The sequence below is a fragment of the Trachinotus anak genome, unplaced genomic scaffold (genome assembly GCF_046630095.1).
Source record: "Trachinotus anak isolate AG129_WGS33_773 ecotype Australia unplaced genomic scaffold, CSIRO_AGI_Tana_v1 ptg000012l, whole genome shotgun sequence".
In the NCBI taxonomy this organism is placed as follows: Eukaryota; Metazoa; Chordata; class Actinopteri; order Carangiformes; family Carangidae; genus Trachinotus; species Trachinotus anak.
This window is the reverse complement of record NW_027273863.1, coordinates 10,725,998-10,739,247: the sequence shown is the minus strand read 5'-3', so window position 1 is coordinate 10,739,247 and position 13,250 is coordinate 10,725,998. Positions and strand designations below refer to the sequence as shown.

General features: G+C 41.0%; 1 protein-coding gene across 1 annotated transcript; it reads right to left on the bottom strand.

The window, feature by feature from the left end:
- Positions 1-190: 190 nt before the first annotated feature.
- Positions 191-12,786, bottom strand: LOC139628905 (AP-2 complex subunit mu-A-like). The gene is made up of 13 exons (XM_071491072.1): positions 12,617-12,786; positions 11,038-11,159; positions 6,585-6,850; positions 6,015-6,097; positions 5,232-5,237; positions 4,946-5,081; positions 4,102-4,246; positions 3,802-3,819; positions 3,004-3,123; positions 2,609-2,744; positions 2,383-2,480; positions 1,970-2,081; positions 191-1,398 (listed from the first exon to the last, which is right to left on the bottom strand). The coding sequence occupies exons 2-13, from the start codon at positions 11,109-11,111 to the stop codon at positions 1,264-1,266; spliced, it is 1,329 nt and encodes a 442-aa protein (XP_071347173.1). The 5' UTR covers positions 11,112-11,159; positions 12,617-12,786; the 3' UTR covers positions 191-1,263.
- Between the last annotated feature and the right edge of the window lie 464 nt (positions 12,787-13,250).

The following is a 13,250-nucleotide window of genomic DNA, read 5'->3' as shown; positions in this document are numbered from 1 at the left end:
TATGTCACACAAATTGACAGGCTGAAAACTGGACTGACCCCAGCCATGCTAATACCAATATTACCAAAGATTGTTTCTTCACCACCCCCACCCTAATTTCAGACAATGTCAAGAGGAAACATTGATACAATAGAATCTAGACAACTTACAGTAATATCAGGCAAATGAAAACACAGAGAGGGAGGGCAGGTTTGGTTACATAGTCAGATTTTATTGGACAGAACGGTCACCAGGGCTACAAACATGAAGAAGCAGACACTGACGAGGCAAACACCAGGGGGAGACCTAACCTCACTGCAAACACACTCCCGGGGCCTGATCTCTGAATTAAACTAGTGTGACAAAGTTGATCTTAGTGCTTAAAAAAAACATGTAGGAAATTTGAGTCACAACTCCTGATAAGGATGATGATCAAACCTCTAAACTGTATGGAATGTTCCTCTGTTTTAACTTCTAACTTTACTTTGACTTTACCCACTGAATGCTTGTAAAAGTAATAATGGAAAGGTAGCAGGGGAAAAAAACAACACACTCCGCAAAGTACAAAAACAGCCCGGTCATTGTGAAATCCTTCTCTTTCCCAACTACCCATAAAGAGCCTTTGTAGGTTGAAAATAATTTTACTCTCTCATCCTGCTGAGTGGCAAAGAGAAAGTAACTGAGAGCCAAATGACCAATCCCAAAAACCCAGATCAAATATCATTCAGTTCACAACAGAATAGCATCTCCAGAAGGGTAGACTCTACTGAGACAGAAGCTCATATATAGGAACTATTATCAGGATTCATTATTAACCACAACAGCTACACATCATCTTCGCGGGGATAACTCTACAACATCTGGAACTTCTAAAGTAACTGGAGAGCAGATAGTCGAACGGTAACACTGAATAAATGCAACAAAGCAACCCTTCCAGACACCGAGGTGTCTCCAGTCCTCTCTCCCCCTGGTCCCCCCCTGCATCACTTGTCTTTTTCTTTCAGACACCAGTTGGTTTACAGGTTTACTCATCACTACGAGATATATACGATACAATGATTCACATTTTGCATATATCTGTGCATTATACCATATTTACTTTTTTTATGATGTAAATTCAATCTCCAACACCTAATCAGGAAGGGGTGAGGGTGGTGGGAGGGATGTATGAGAGAAGCTATAAGGATTGAGGGGAGGAGAGAGACAAAGTAGGAAGAGGGAGAAGAAAAAAACAGGATAGATGGGAGGAAAGTGGTCAGTTCGCTGCCTGGTGGGGGTTGAACTTTAGCAGCGTGTTTCGTAGATGCCGGAGCGGCCGATGTACCGCACCCATTTAATGACGTCGTGGTCACTGTAGTTGAGCTTGGACTCAAACACCTTCAAGTAGCGCACCTTCAGACCAGACGGCGCGAAAGGAACCTGCAGAGACAGGAGGAAGAAGGTCAGGACGTGTCAGGGCGTGCTGGGAGATAAAGGACAGTTTGTTGTGACAAAAAGCAAGCCAGCTCTGGGCAGGAAGTATGCGTACGAGGTATCAGGAACATGTCGTGATTTGACTGATACTAGGATCACATTTAATCCATAGTCCATCTGTCTGTCTGCCAACTCTGTACAAGCTTCTGTTCAACTATGCTTATAGCAAACAATATCTCATATCTAATCTGGCAGTAAAGCCTGATTAGTAAACTCAAAATTATTTAAATAACATCACAGGATATAGTTTTCCACATTTGTGCACTGGATTTAAAACAATCCAATACACAATGTCTGAATGATGCAGGAGGGACGAACTGTCTGAGATTTGGAAATCAGTCAACCTCAGTGTTTCTCTGAAAGACCGAGCTGTGAGAGAAGTGTGACACCAGCCTGAAAGAGAGAGAGAGAGAGAGAGTGTGTGTGTGTGTGTGTGTGTGTGTGTGTGAGAGAGAGAGTGAGTGAGAGTGAGAGAGAGAGAGAGGCAGAGACTATGAAGCATTTCATGTATTCTCACCTCAAAGTTCATAGAGATGGGAGGCCTGGCCCATTTCTTCTTATCGTTGGTCGGCAGCAGCTCGATCTCAGCGCTAATCTGAGACTCTTTCATCCCAGCCATGCGTTTGATCCTACACACACACACACACACACACACACACACACACACACACACACACACACACACACAGAGTAAGCTTTATAAGTGTTGCTTAGGTTTCAGGAACAAAAAATTTAATTTTAAAAGCCTCACAAGAATAAACAAGGGCCAAAAAAAGGGGGGATACAAAAGAGAAGAGGACAGTCTGTGTGAGAAAGAAGTTAAACAAGCAGGCAAAAGAGAGGAGGCTGTTAATCATTAACCTGACACAGACTGCATAATAAGGGAGCTTGCTTGTATCTCATGACCATATGGGCAGAGCTACAACTCACTTCCAGACGATGGCGTTCTCACTGGCCTTGTACTTGGCTTTTCCCTTCATACAAATCACCTGCACGCCGCTGGTGTTGAGGGGTGTTGGAATACGCACCTGTGTAGTTGATAATGGAGATAAACAAACCTTTTAATGTGAAAACAACAAAACTTCTAAACACATATTTCCAAAAGTGTTTCTTTTGTTTTGCATTTATCACCAGCTTGACTTTGAGGAGATCTCACCTCGATCTTCTGAGCCAGCAGCGAAGGTTTGAAGTTGGACTTGATTACCACCTTAACCTCCAGTTTAGTGCGGCCAACCTCCCGGACCAGGGGAATAACCCTGAACGGCAAGATGATGTCCTTAGTGGTGCGATACCTGCAAGATGGGGGAGGGAGGAAAAAGTTCATTCCACAAAATTAAGGCATTTTACAAAACACAAACAAAGATTTGTTTCATCCACGCCTTTTTCATTCATTTCTCAAAACAAAACATTGATTTCAGGGTAGAATGATCCTTGTAGATACAAACTACTGTATACTACATTCTTAAGTTTGCTCAAGTCTCATTCATGTTGTGAAACCTCCCACCCTTTTCTGCCACATTCTGATAAGAGTTCAAACGTTCATCTACTGACCTCATGAGCTCATACTCTCCATCAGGGGGGATGAAGCTGATGCTACGCTCCGAGTCAAACTTACTGAGGCGCACACACTGATGGAAAGTGCAGTCATCGATGGCTATGGACTGCTTCCCGCTGCCAGGAGAGAAAACACATCACAGAGGAAAGGGTGTTAGTTGTCTTATTCATTATTCATCAAAAATTAAAAATCATCATACTCAATCTCCAAAAGATTAAACTACTACTCTCCCTCAATTAATGTCCATGATTAAAAAAGGAACATCAGCATATGAGTACATGTACGAACAAAACTGACTGCTAGTAGCAAGACATGAGCCTGGTTGAGGTTAATGTTACTATTTTGCAATTAAAAAAAAAAAAAAAAAAATTTAAAGAAAGAAAAATTAACACAATCTCTGTTAGGTGTTTGGGTAAAGGGTTAAAAGTCAAGCAGGTAGATGTGAGGAAATAAAACAAACCAACGATTCTACCAAAAGAGGGAAACAACCACTGGGCATGATATTGATATTGAGTGATTTGTATTGAGCATGTGGTGAGCAACAGTGACTGAGATGTTTAGGTGTTTAGGTTCTTAATGTGCTAAAGGGCTTAGACAAGACAGGTGTGTGTGTGTGTGTGTGTGTGTGTGTGTGTGTGTGTGTGTGTGTGTGTGTGTGTGTGTGTGTGTGTGTCCGTGCGTGTATGTATGTGTGCATACGTGTGTGCGTGTATATGTTTGTGTGTTTGTGTGTGTGTGTTTGTGTGTGTGTGTGTTGAGTTGGCAAAGGGTGAGGACTCTTGTCAGTACAGTACCTTCCTCCCCCTAAATCACTGAGGTACAGCACATAGAAAAGAAAGAGAGGGAAAGAAAGGAGAGATGCATCCAAAGGAAAGAAAAATTTAAAATAAATTGTAAAGCCTGTCTTGCTGTTAACAAGACAACACTCAAACAGACAGGGGGCTAACAGACAAGGTGGTGTCTTAAATTTTAACTCAATGAATTTACCTTGTCAGGGTATAAAGCACCACTCTCAATAGAGAAAATAATCAAAATATGGTTGATTTTAGCTTTTCAATTGCTGACTGCTGACCCTTCTCTGCTGTGCCGCTCACCTCTTCCCTGCGTCATCGGATGCTCCTCCCTTGCCCTGCTTGTCAATAACAATCTTGTCGTTCATGCCAAATTTACACTCAGGCATTCCACTCAGGTAGCTCTTCATCACTACCCGGCCTGACACGTGGGCGCTCAGGACCTGGCCTAGAGGGAGGAGGGGAGAGAAAAAAACCCCCACTTATTTTTCATATCTTTGTGTTGTGCAGCAAATTCTGCTAAACTCTAAGCTCTCTTTAGAAAAAAAAAATGACGATCCAAATGTAAACTAAAGAGCAATGATACTATTTAAAAAAAAAACAAAAACAAAATTGGCATCATGAGAATAATGACACTCAACAGCAAAATCTGCATAATCTTTTTAAACAATTATTCTTGATATAGAAGCACATCATTTTTTTCTGGAGCTGAAACTGTTAACTCCCTCCAACTCCATCTGCTGAGTAAGATGTGCGATATGATCTAAAGCACCAGAAAAAACCACTAAATAGACTCTGCGGTGAGATTGTTTTGTCAAATAATGCTTCCAAGGGCAAAAATAAACTTTCAAACACAATCTTACTGCCAACATGGAGGTAAGTCCTTAAATAGCTGATAAAAATAGAAATGATCATCTGCATATCAAAAGCCCCAGAGCTGTTACTACATGTACTATTAATTTGCATAATTATTGGTGGAGGTGGTGTGGAAGGACTACAACTAAGTATAAATGTCTCTCAGACTCCCCAGGTCTAGATATGACAAACGTGCAGAAATAAATTGGGAAAATGTGGACAAATATGTATTTATCAAAGGAGAACTAAAACACAAGCTCTGAATTTGTTTGCTGAGGCCATATAAACAGACCTTGTGGTGACATGAGCAGGTTGACACTCTCCAGTACATCCAGGAAAAGCTCATTGCGGCGATACTTGATGCCCTCACGACGCCAGCCAATCTGCCCCGTCACCTGGCTGGTGATCTGAGACTGCTCCTCTTTTGTCTGGGAGACAGAGAGAGAAACTGCATCACTACTGACACAAGCAGAAGGCAGGCTGACAAAAGAACGGCAGCGATGAAAGGGTCATTAGCACTAAAGACACATGGGTAAAATGAATTTCCTGAACTAGAATCTCTGTGTGTTGTGCATTACCTGGTGCTGAAGTGTCCAAGACCGCAGTTTGAGGAAAGAAATAGATAAAAAAAAATATATTATTTAATGTCAGTTTATCAATTTTAGTTAATCACACAATAACCATACATATCCCATACATTAATGAGCTACTGGACAATCTGAATTGCCCCTAGAGATGCATAAAGTTTTTTCCCTTTTTATTACACGCACGCACGCACGCACGCACACACACACACACACACACACACACACGTAATCACGCTGTTAGTTACAGCTTGTTGCATTCACAGCTCTTTGCATTAAGGAAAAGATGATTCAAGTGTGATGTAATGTTGAGTGATTTTGACAGCTACTACTCATGGTGTAGTGGATTACAGTAACCAAAAGACTGGAAAGAAAATGATCATTAATCTCATGAGACTGTCTGGACCAAGTAAACCAGATCATGAGTTATGATCTGATGGTGACATGTGTTTCTAATACTGTATGCAGTCTACCCTCAGTGATATAAATGGTATGTGTGTGTGTGTATGTATGTATGTATGTATGTATGTATATATATATATATATATATGCAGTATAATGCAATACAATTCAAAAGTAGCATAAACTACTGCCTCCATGAAGTTGAATTAAATGGCTTCAACATGAACTTGATATTCTAACCTTCATGAAGGTTAAGAGTTATTGTAGGACTGCACTAGTTTCAGGTGTACCTAATAAACTGGTAAGTGAAGTGTATATGCTCATTCTGTGAACCTAATATTTCATCACTAGATCCGAGTCCACACTTGTACTGACCTGTCCCTTAATGCCCTGTTGGGTGATGAAGGTCTTCAGAGCTCCGGTCTCTGAGTTCTGGGGGTAGCCAAAGTCCAGGATCTCTGTATGAACAAACACAAACCGATAACCGCTGGTAAGAGATAAGATGGGAAGAGCAGAAACTAGGACATGAAGTGATAGAAAGAACCAATGCTGACTGAGTGACACATGATATTCATACAACTCTCTCTCTAGGAGGACGATCACAAACTTTGTGTTTAATTAACACAGTTCTATGAACCTGCAGTTGACCAATTCATACAAGACTCTGCTAAACTACTGCTGACTTTGAGTTCATTGAAAGTAGATGTTTACATTCCAGGTATTTTAGGGTAAAATGCTGGTTAATGCAACAATAATGTTAATGCAACAACCTACCATTAAAATGACTTGAATTTTTTCCATTAGTATCTATATATACACAATACAATCTAAAATAATCTGACTTTGATTCTATCTGCTCTGGAGCTGCCCAGTTCACCAACTGATCTCATATTTTGGACAATGTAACCGATTTCACACACAAACGTTAGTAATATCATCTCCTACCATCCAGCAGCTCGTAGATGAGCACAAAGTTGTTCTTGATGTTCTCCTCGCTGATCTTGCCAAAATAGGCCGTCATGACGTCACACATCTTGTAAAGAAACTCAAACACCATGGCAGCATTGACATTCTGCTTGGTGACCGCCGCCAACCAGATGTTGGAGCGCTTGACATGGAAGAAGCTGGTACGGGCAATGTTGGTCACCGGGGATCGCACCTGCTGCCGGGCGTGAATCACGTTCACACGGAACGCGTCCACTGCATTACGCCTGGGAAGTGAGGAAGGGAGAGAGAGATAGAGAGAGAAGAAAAAAGCAAGAGAAAGAAAGAAAAAGGAGTTCAGAGAGTTGGTCCAGAATTATGCATAATAATTTGATTGTTGTTAACACTATCCCACCCTGTGACATCATGTGAAAATGCTTGAGTTGGATACCCAGTCCTGCACTGGACTCAAAATAAATAACCACTTCAGCCCTCAACAACATATCCACCCATTTCAAGGAATGAGCAATTATCAAAACACTGTCTAACAAACTGAAAAAGGATACCCTGAGTTGGTGCATTTAGAGACAGTAAAGGAGGGATGTTTTGTGTAAATCATGATAATTACCAGGAGGGAGAGAGAAGAGTTTAGGTTGACACACCGGCAACAGCATCATAATTAACTGAGCTACATGGGAACAAAAGATTTTTAACCACGTTTTTAATCATGATCTTTATTTGAATGTTTTTTGCACCCCCCCCCCCCTCCCCCCTCCCCCCTCCCCCCCTTTTAATGGTAAAGGATATTTAAATTACATTTGAATTTATTTCTACTGAAAACAAATAAGACAAAGTATACCTTAGCTTATTGTCACGATGCTTTGGGGAAACTCAGCCCTGATTTATGTGGATATATAAATAACAGGGCTTAGTGCAGAGGAGGCAACAAGCTCTGACAAGAATACCAAATCCTACTGAGAAATGCCTGAGAACATCTCAAGGTCTAATTCCAGGCAACTGCAAACTCACCAAAATCTAAACAACTGTCCATCTACCCTTTTAAATGTATAACTCTGACTAACAACCAAGCTGAAAGTATAACTTTTTATAGCTTATTTAATCATTGTTAGAAAAAACAAACCAAATCACCATGTAACCTTTTCAATTATACATACATATCAATACTGATATGGTACTAATTTTTCCTATTTTTGAATGGTACAATGAAAGACAAATGGACCAGACACATACAGATAGCAGCCTCCTTTGTTGATATTTCACGTGGGATAAAATAAAACATTTTTACAGTGTCTGCAAATCATCAACATCTATGTTTGCAAGCTCAGGTATTCGAGGTGGTAAAGACTGAGCACCGATAGGGACAAAGGTACAATACTTCAGTCTAGGAGGCTGCCATGATGTCTGCCTTGCCCATTAAGCCGCTGCTAATTGACAACTAACAAGTGTTAGCACCTTTGCAACAAAAAAACAAAAACAAAAAAAACCAAAACATTTGAACAGCATTTAGGCAAAAATTGCTGTTAACTCCAGGTCGTTTACTTAATCCAAGGACAGCTTCTACAAATGAGATCTTGAAAAATGAATCTTAAATGATCTAAAACATCTCTCAATTTCTATGTGAAAAATCACGGTAGAAATAAAAGATGAGGACTTAATTATCAGTCATATTCCATGCTCAGACTACATGCTTAGGCATTGGTTGGAGCTGATAGTGAGCAACAATATTCAATATTCTGGTGGCTGAATTCTATGGCTCTGATTGACTGGCTGTTGTATTTCAGTAGGTTTCTTTAAGGCTGTAATGTCATGACAGGTGACTCATGCTCAGAGGAAGTTGACTGTGGAATCAAAGGGCATGCACTTTGGGGTTTCAGGGGGTCATTGATCGGTGGCCATGAGAGGAAAGGGTCATGCTTGATACGTTGGAGCGTCTCTTACCTATTCCTACAGGGGCCAAGATGGACAGATGGAGGAAAATGGTGATACAGAGGATAGAGAGGAAACAAGGATGAAGTAAAAAAGGGGAGGAAAGAGACAAAAATGCACAAGAGACATTTTCGTGCATCATGTACACAGACAGAGTGAGTAACATGGTGTTTATTATGATGTTATCTTTGTAATCGAATAATCTCGCTCTTTAATCGATGTTGTGTGTTAAAGTCACAAAAGGTATGTCAAGTTATTAATGTGTACCACTCTATAAGAGCTAAACTATTTCAAGTAGACCTGTTTTTATTTCAGATGTGACTAAAAGCTCAACATGTGCATACCATCGCTGTTCATACAACATTGTAGCACGTATACTGCAGAAACATAATGTGTCTGGTTTACTCTGCACTTCTGCAGCAACAGAGAGGATCACCAAAAGCAACTTACGCTGGTGATGTAAACAAAAGTACCACAGTGGAAATGTGTGGACAAGACCAAAACACATGGATTTCCTGCTGAACATAATATGAAAACTCAACTGTCTCAATAACGGTTCTAAAGAATGCAGGTTTTGCACCTTTTAGGCAAATCAGCTGTGGTTATGAAGGCCTGAAATCAATTTGAGTTCCCTTTCAGTACGTATTCAGTGTTCTCTAGTACACATGGTGCTGCGCCTGAAGAGGCAGAGGCTAGCAGCTGACTGTATTTGTGCTTCTGTTAGACACAAAAGGAGCAATGATTAAAAATTAAGCAACCACAAGAGACAGGACAAAAGATGGGAGGGATCCTCGTGCACACAAGTTTTCATGTCATTCAAAACAAACCTGCAGACCTTGCTCACATCTAATTTAAACAGACTTTTGAACGATGTCTCAGTGGCTCAGTGTGCTGACGCAACATGTGACACTGAGCAGCTCTGATATCAGCGCATACCATCCTGTTTCTGCCCTTTTCCATTGTCTTCACTGTGCGTGTATTCCTACAACTACAGCAAAAATGTTTGGGATAAAACGTCTAAAAATGCTTTGAGGATCTGCACAAGAAATACTGACCCAGCACTACTGATGTGTACCCATATAAGGGACACTGTGAGAGCACTAGGAAATCTGTTTTTACCCATGTGCCCTCTTTGTACATTGTCAGCCCTCCCTCACTAGACTGGTGTCTGTTCTGGCAAACTTCCTACTCTGACCTCAATCCAAATGATGTGTCTGGGCTTATGCAAAACTGAAAACAGCATGGAGACCTGATAACTCCACATAACATCAACAGTGTATCACAAACAAACAAGTGAGGAAAAGGGAAGGAAGAAAGACAGACAGAATATAAGTCAGAGTTTCAAAATATATGATATTCTTCTAGCCACAAAGCTGAGTTCCTGTCTGTAACGTACCATTTAATACATGTGAATCCATGTGGAACCTGACATATATGAAGTGCTTTTTACTTTTTTGAAGAACTTTTTACAACATAGCAACACCACAGTCTGCTGTGGATATGACTCAGCCTTGTTTTTAATCGACCATCTTAGGCAGAGGGAACACTTTCCTTTTCACCAGCTTTTTTTTTTTTTTTTTTTTTTTTAAATCTCTTCTTCTTTTTTACCAACAGTTTTTTAAAGGCTCCTATCTCAGCTCTGTTTAACAATTACAACCAACTGGTATTTCAGTGCTTTATTTCCAGCCAGGCAATTATCAGTTCCCCATCCCTCCATGTCAAACCTAGGAACATGGGTTTTTTGTTACATTAATTAGGTATTTCAATTATTTTTTTTAAAGCTCAAAAGGTTCATGTGCAGTAACCATGTTTCTGGACACCAACAAAAAAGGATCATGATCAACTGTTCAAAGTCTGATCAAAGTTTAAGGAGAGACATGCACACTTACCCATTAATGATAACTTTCAGGTCTTGTGTAATAGGTGGGTTTCGTGAGTGTTACAATGTGAATGAATGAATGAATCCAGTGTGGTGTTTGATTCGAGGTATTAAGGTTTAAGTATTTCATCACTGCCATAGCATTGCAATATCCAGGAAATTACACCTTCTATGTAAAAGATTAGGTGCAGCCTAATCTTTTACATAGAAGGTGTGGTTTTGTAAGCACAAGTGAACGGCATCATTATCTCATACAAGATGAGAAAGAGTGAATGAGGGCATTATTTTTCCTGGTAAGTATAACTGAATTATAATTATGGTCACTTGTATTTTGTCATTCTAGGAGAATCTGAATATTACTTTACGCTTTGTATTCATAAATATGTACTTTTATGATGATTTCATTCTAATTAAACCAAATCTTATACCAAAAATCTATTACACCAAATCTTTTTTCCCCACAAAACACATTTTATAGGAGATAACAAAACAAGACAAATGTGAACTTCTTATCTTGGAAGAGGGACATAATCCTTTCTCATCCCTTCAGGATCAGCCCCAACCTGTCCAACCCCCATTGGATCAGGACTGCCTCACTGACCTATGTCCCCCAACATTTTACAGCAGCTTTCCTCCTGTGAAACGTACCCTATGTCATCTCGGTAGACCCGGGAGATGAGGACCTCCCCCTTGTGGTTGTAGATGAACAGACCTCCAATCATTGTGGCTGCTTCTCAGTCCCAACTGGCCATGGTGAAACCAAACCCCGCCTGAGAAGAGATAGAAATGGAGCAGGAGATTGCAGGAAGGAAACGGGGAAAGGAAAAGGGGGTGACAGAGAAGTGAAAGCAACGAAAAGTGAGGTAGTGACCAGCAGTACAGGGAAGCGTTTGTCCTTCACATCCGCTTTTTCTGTCGTTCTCTGTCTCTCACACACACACACACACAACACATCACTCTATTGCCAGATGAATATACCCTGCAGCTGCCCCACAGTGGTGACTCATTTGTGTTACGTGCATGTGCATACACATACATACATCAAAGACCAATCCAATGCAGGCTAAAAAGACTCCACTACCACCCCTTTCATCACAGTCAATTCCTTGTTTCCTTCAAAAGTAAGATTAACAGCAGATTAGCAGCCACCAGTCTGAAGCAGGGCTCCACCAGGTTGCCAACTAGAAATCTGTTGCTCTAACTGGGTTGCATTTTACTACCAGACACTGTCCGCATCTGATTAGACTAAACAAGAAACGCCAACTAAGATTAAAACCTAAAGACAACAAAATTCATCAAGATGCAGAGCAGTTGTTAAACAGCTGATTCGTTTACGGCTTAGACCAACATCGTAGGAATTTGCTTTCATTCAAGAATGACGCTTCTGGGAGGCAGGGGATGAAGGACACGCTAGAAATTCCTCGAAGACAGAGACCAGACAACTTAAACACACGGAGCCCAGAGGGAGCACACAACACAAATGAGTGTTAAAATGAATACAATCTTTGCCCAATAAGACACAGTCGATTCGTTACCGAGCAAACCGTGTTCAAAACCTGAACGGGTCCAATCGCCCTTTTATTGGCCGATGTCAAGATGTCTGCTCACTCGGGCCATTTCCTAACGTTCATACATTTTTCATATTTCCTCAATTTTCCCTCAACCAGTTTGCTTGAAACGCATCGTTTTAAACATTGTTAAGTAGCTAGAGCATTGATGGAGGCTTGACCTTCAGCTACGATCAAAGTGATGGGGAATAGACCGAGTGATAGGTCGCTAGCTAATTTAGCTTACAATGGCAGGCTAGCTGGCGGCGATGCTCAACGAACCAGCGTCTAGCCGTGCGCAATTTTTATGGACTTCCGGTGAAAAGAAAATCGGACCGTCTCACGACCCTTTAACATGCATCACTGCCAATTATCGTCAATTTGCAAATCAACGTCAACATCTAACACAGGGTGTCTTCGATTAAGTTAAATTGTTATAGAAAATACTGAAATAAGATATGACGAGCTTTTATTTTGAAGACAAAAATCATCTTCTTTCCGTTTTCATGCAAGCTGCCGCTGCTAACTTCACGTTAGCTAACGGAGCGGAGGCTAACGCTGCTAATATTAGCATCGTCCCCGAAAGAAACCGTTTCACCGGCTCCCCGTGACGGTTACTGCTACCCATTTAATTATTTTTGACGAGAAACACTTAACCACCTCGATTTTAATGAACCTACCCTAGTTCTCTCACGAACGCCACCAGTCTTCGTTCCCCGTTTGGCTTCAGATGCAGCCTCTGTCAGGATCCAGTAGGTTCCCAGTTCACACACCCGCTAATTCCGCTCCTTCCTCCCGGTCCTCCGATAGCTGTCAGCTGACCCGCCGTCCTTACGCACAGCCGTTCCGCTGTGACAGGAAAAGGCGCGGCTGGAGCGATGTGTAAACCGCACCCAGGCCCTGTTATGATAAGCTACATGGTCTATTATTTGTTTCATGGCAGTTCATTATCGGTTATGGGTGTAATAGTTACGGAGTAATAGTTTTTTTTTTTTTTAAAATGGAGCATGTTGGCATGTAGACAGCTTTCTTAATGAAATATTCTTAAGTAACAGAGTTGAGTTCATGACTGGTTGCAGAGATGGACCTGGACCAAAACCTCCAGTGCATGGGAGCAAGAAAACAAACTTCTCTGTGGGGATGTAGGAAATATCTTACTTTATGGTTGTCCTTTGAATTAATGGTTGTGTGGGTGGTCTTGTTTTATTCTGTCCTGCAGAGTCCATTTGATTCAACTTTTTTTTGTCCAAGTTAAATTAAATCGCCTTTTTACAGGAGGTTTTTTTTTCTCCTCTCTAAACATAGGGAACATTT

Excerpts from the sequence above, each read along its gene's own strand:
- LOC139628905 (XM_071491072.1), bottom strand. The coding sequence starts at position 11,111 with ATGATTGGAGGTCTGTTCATCTACAACCACAAGGGGGAGGTCCTCATC. Across the intron at positions 2,745-3,003 it reads GGAGAGTATGAGCTCATGAG|GTATCGCACCACTAAGGACA; the intron begins GTCAGTAGATGA and ends CCCATCTTGCAG. Across the intron at positions 2,082-2,382 it reads GAGAACGCCATCGTCTGGAA|GATCAAACGCATGGCTGGGA; the intron begins GTGAGTTGTAGC and ends GTGTGTGTGTAG.